The sequence below is a fragment of the Pteropus medius genome, unplaced genomic scaffold (assembly GCF_902729225.1).
Source record: "Pteropus medius unplaced genomic scaffold, Ma_sr-lr_union100, whole genome shotgun sequence".
NCBI lineage: Eukaryota > Metazoa > Chordata > Mammalia > Chiroptera > Pteropodidae > Pteropus > Pteropus medius.
Genome location: NW_024356248.1, coordinates 3,809,230 through 3,814,360, shown reverse-complemented (window position 1 = coordinate 3,814,360; position 5,131 = coordinate 3,809,230). Strand labels below are relative to the sequence as shown.

The 5,131-nt window shown below is 46.6% G+C and overlaps 1 protein-coding gene across 1 annotated transcript; it reads right to left on the bottom strand.

Moving 5' to 3' along the window:
• Window positions 1-438: 438 nt before the first annotated feature.
• On the bottom strand, window positions 439-1,380 carry LOC120600749 (olfactory receptor 476-like). Its single transcript, XM_039860261.1, has one exon. It carries the CDS (start codon window positions 1,378-1,380, stop codon window positions 439-441), a length of 942 nt encoding a protein of 313 aa, XP_039716195.1.
• Between the last annotated feature and the right edge of the window lie 3,751 nt (window positions 1,381-5,131).

The following is a 5,131-nucleotide window of genomic DNA, read 5'->3' as shown; positions in this document are numbered from 1 at the left end:
TGCTGGCTCAAAGCCCATGGTCCCTCCCATACCACTTTATAATTTTATGATCCAGTTACTCCTTCTGACACATGAAATTTAAGAAAAATGGTGCCCGTTGTCTGCCTATGAGATGCAGTCATCAGAAAGAGGCAATATAGCGTACTGGATGAGAACATGGTCTCTGGAGGCAGACTGCATGGATTCGTAATACTGGCTCTGTCTCCGATTAGCTGTATGACCTTGGGCCAGTTACTCAGCCTCTCTGTGCCTCAGATTCCTAAAGGATAATTATACCGCCCATTTCATATGGTTGTTGTGAAGATTAAATGAGTCGACCTGTGTAAAGCATTTAAAATAATGCTGGCACATATTTCGCTCTATCTAAGTGCTAATACTATCCATGCTTTGTGTTCTGGCTACCATGCTATGGCTTGGGATAGAATGTTTCATGTTTGGTTAGGAAGGCAGCTTGCCAAGGCACCTCCTCTTTAAAGCAATCTTCACATCTTTATTCCTCAGGCTGTAGATCAGAGGATTCAGCATAGGGATGACCACAGTGTAGAAGACAGACACAAACTTGTTCTGATCCATGGAACTGGGAGAACTCGGCTGAGCATATATGAAGGTGACGGTGCCAAAGAAGAGGCAGATGATGGCGAGGTGTGAGGCACAGGTGGAGAGTGCTTTGCTTTGAGCCGCAAGGGAACGCATCCTGCAGACAGTCACCAGGATGTAGGCGTAGGAGACCAGGATGATGGTGACGGTAAAGAGGATAATCAGGGCAGAAGATATGAAGATGATGGCTTCAACCTCAGCAGTGTCAGCACAGGCAAGTCGGAGCACGGGGGGGATGTCACAGAAATAGTGGTTAATGATGTTGGGGCCGCAGTAGGGCAGCTTGAAGATGGACCCAGTCAACAGAGCTGAATTGGCCACAGAAGCTGTATAGGTGGCTGCCACCAGCTGGATACACGAACGTTGGGACATGAAGGTGTGGTAGAGGAGAGGGTGGCAGATGGCAGTGAGTCGATCATAAGCCATGACGGCCAGAAGCAGACACGCAGCAGTACCGTAGAGACTCATGAGGGCCATCTGGACCACACAGGCTACAAAGGAGATAGACTGGCTTGAAGCGAGGAAGTTCTCCAGCAGCTTGGGGGTATTGACTGTGGAGAAAGAGGAGTCTGTGAAGGAGAGGACGCTCAGGAAGAAGTACATGGGGGTGTGGAGCTGTGGGTCTGTGTGGATCAGAGTGATCATGCCCAGGTTTCCCGTGAGGGTGACTGAGTAAATGAACAAGAAGAGCACAAAGAGGGTGCCCTTGAGCCCTTCCTGCTCTGTGAGCCCCAGCAGGACGAACCGGGTGACCTGGGTGCAGTTCTCCACTGTGGTGCACATGTCACTGCAAAGAGACCAAATAAGACAATTTTGACCATATTTGGGGACAAAGGCCCTAATAGTGTCAGTTCTCGAGGCCAGGGACACAGGCAGTCAAGACTAATGTCATCAGAACGTAGGGAGACTCAGTAGAGCAGTCATCTCTCCCAGCGGTGTGGATTGAATTTTATCTCCCGAAAAGATGTGTTGAAGTCTTAACCTCCGGGACCTGTGAATGCGACTGTTTTTGGAACTAGGGTCTTTGCAGAAGTAATGAAGTTAAGACGTTGTACTCAATGAGGGTGGGCCCTTCACCTAATATGACTGGTGTCCTTATAAGAAGAGAAAATGGAGATAGAGTGGGGAGAATGCCATGTGAAGATAAGACACAGAGGGAAGATGGCCAGGTGAAGAACAGAGGCAGAGATTGGAGTGATGCTGCCACCAGCCAACGAATGCCTGGGGCTTCCAGAGAGAGGAGGCTTCGAAGGAACCATGGATGGCCCTGCTAGCACCTTGATTTTGGACCTCTGGCCTCCAGAAAAAGAGGGAATAAATTTCTCTTGTTTTAAGTCCCCGAGTCTGTGGTACTTTGTTACATCAGCCCCAATACACCCAGGAACTAATACACCCAGTTGGGATTGGTCCTGGCTATTGAGGCTCTGATACTTTGATGAAGGCCTCCTGAACAGTTGCCAAGAGATAGAGCTTTCCTGATCCCTCTGTACTGACAGAGATAATAATCCAGGGAGAGAAAATGAAATAAAATAGATTAAAATGAAGTCCGTGTTATTATTTACTACTAACTAAGAAAAAATATTTGTCTGGCAGAACAGGAAGCTATAGTAAGTATGAAAACTCCATCGCAACAAAACTACAACGGAGGGACCAAGGTCTTGTGTATTAGCTCGGAACAACTGAAGGCAGTAGGACATGCCGGATTTGTGGCTTTGGGGTCCAGTGCAGGACACAGTTTTAAGTCAGAATTGGAGGTGAGGCCTCTCACCTGGTCTGCCTCCTTAAGCTCCCATGAGGGGCTTTCGTGTTTATGGAATTTTTCTCAGCGGTTGTCATGCTCTCAAGAATTTGCTTCTGGGGATCCTCACTCTTTAGGTTTTCAAATAACCAAGGTGCCTATTCAGAAAGGAAGCTCTTATATGGGAGACCAGCCAGGGTCTGCTCTGATTAGTCAGACATCTGCTATGATTGGTTGAATGTAGGCTCCGACGGTTTGTTTGGGCCATTCGTGTGATGTTTAGAGTTTAGAAAGACAGACAAAACATTAGTGAAATAATCACACAAATTATTGAAAAATTGCAACTGGAACAATAGCTCCAAAGTTGAGGTGCTTAATGCTATGAGCCTAAAACTTTGAATCAGGGAGGTCAAGGAGGATTTGCCCTAGGAAAAGTGTTCCATAAGAGAGAAGAGCAGAAAAGTCCATTAAAAGGCCCTGAGGTCTGAAAGAGCCTAGTGATGAGAGGATGAATAAAGGCCATTGTGGGTGGAGGGCAGAGAGAGAGAGAGGTGTGAGCTGAGGCCAGCAGGAGGGCAGTATTTTGTAACATTTTTTGAGCGCTTATGCTGTGTGTTAGGCTCTGTGCCCCATACCATCGATTTCATCGCCTCCTCCCAACAACCCGATGAGATGTACTATTGAAATCTTCATTTTCCATATGAAGAAAAGGAGGCATAGAGTAGTTAAGGAAGTTGCCCAAAGACTCAACTGATAAGTGGCAGAGCTGGGATTTGCATTGAGGTGGTCAGGTTTCAGAGCTTACACTGTTGTTATCCAGCACCCTAGACCATGTTAGGGAATTTGTTGCTTCTGGGAGGCCACTAAAGAATTTTTGCCAGGGAGATGATGAGGTCATATTTGCTTTCTGGCAAGGTTACTCGGAGCGCATTGTAGGGAAATGATTGGAGGAGGGTCAATGGATGGAGATTTGTTGGGACGATATTGAAGTCCTTCAGGGAAGATTCAGAACTGAAACTAGAGCGGGGGGGGCGGTGTGTGTGAGACAGGTGGAGGGGAGATGGATTTGAGAGACGTTTGGCTGTAAGTATGGCAAGATTTGGTGGTAGACTGATGATGCCATCGCGAGGAGGAGAGCAGAGTCAGGGTGAACTCCACGGTCTCTGGTGTACGAGATAAAGCTGGGAGTTGAAGCTAAGAGAGGACAGATGTGCCAGGGAGAGTGAAAGCTGTAAAAGACGAGAGACCCAGGGTAGAACCCTAAGGAAATTAATATCGAATTTACTGCACACTGCTTCTGAGCTCTGATTGCTTTTCTTGTTCATCTCGGGGCTGGGGCTGATGATCCGATCCGGAGTTAGAACATGGCTTATGAGGAAGGGAGGATAAAGGAGTCTAAGCCCTTACCGGTAATAGGATTCCACCCCTCAGCCCACTTACCTGTGGTTGAGCAGAGACTCTGCCTCCATGAGCCTTGTTTTTGGAGATCTCTTGGGGATGTTTCTCTCCCCTTCTCATTGATTGACTCCGACCAGTTTTCTTAAGAGAACTTCTCGGTTGCGAACAAAGCTTAGAGATTCCTATTTGGTGGGAAGGCTCCTTCCTGTCTTAAGATTTGTCTGGCGTTTTTCATCCTGAGCCCTTGAGTTCAGAGGCGTGCCAGTGGGAATTCGTGACTGATTCTCCCAGGAGAAGATTACCAGGAGTTGTAGGCTGTCTCTCAGGGATGCTGGAGGGATCTTGGTGAAGTTGCCTGAGATTCCTCGGGGATCAGGGATCCTCCAGCAAATGTCAGGGCAGACCCTCTTCGTTCACAGTGTCCATCTCCTGAGGACCTCTTTTTTTCCTGTTACTGAGACTCGAAAGGCTCTCAAGGCCAAGAGGTTCACAGGGACTTGTCTCACAAGAAGTGACTGAAAGTGCTAATGTATCAAGGTCCAGACGTGGCTCCCCCAGCTCCCCCAGTTGTCATCTCCTTTGATCAAAATGACCTTGGGAAATGTACTTGATTTTTTTTTTTTTTACTGTATATAGACAATAATAGGATTCTATCGTAATTGCTTTATCAACCTAACAATATTGAAAATATAACTCTCCACCTCAAAACCACATAATTCTTCCCCCTACAAAATGGCTTTATTGTCTTTGTAGAAATAACAATGCTGGTTGTGAAATTTTTAAGCAAGAGAAAAGAACCAAGAAGAAAGTAAAATGTCATCTGACATCCCACCACCACAGAAAATGGGAACTGGCGAGTTTTTGTTCTAAATCTCTCAATGCCCTCATAAAAAGAATCAGACAATACAAGCTATTCTGTCATTTGCTTTCTCCCTCAGGGAGATGCCATGGACATTTTCCCATATCAATCAATAAGGAATAGCCTACGTCATCGTATTTCGATGGCTGCCTATTGTTTTGTTGTCTACCCGTGCCATCATTAACTTAACTGTCCCCCTGGGTTGACAATAAGATATTTCCAACTTTTCACTGTTATAAACAACTCTCTGACAGACACCCCCAGGTGTGGGGCCTGGAGGGCCAATTCCAATGAGAATGGGGCATACCTAGAGAGACTGCTTTTCCTAGGCCAGGAAGGAAGAAATTGGCTCTGTCCTTGGGGAATCCAGCAACTTGGGGTTCCACAACCCCAGGGGAAATCACCACGCAATGCAAAGCGAAGGGACTTGTTAGGCAAATGACTTGTTTGGGTAAAAAAAAAATTCAGCCCCTAAACTACCGATCTGGAAGAGAGTCTCAGCAGAGACTGGATTGCTCATGGCTTCTGCAGGTAAAGGT

Coding starts and splice junctions, on each gene's coding strand:
- LOC120600749 (XM_039860261.1), bottom strand. CDS start 1,380: ATGTGCACCACAGTGGAGAACTGCACCCAGGTCACCCGGTTCGTCCTG.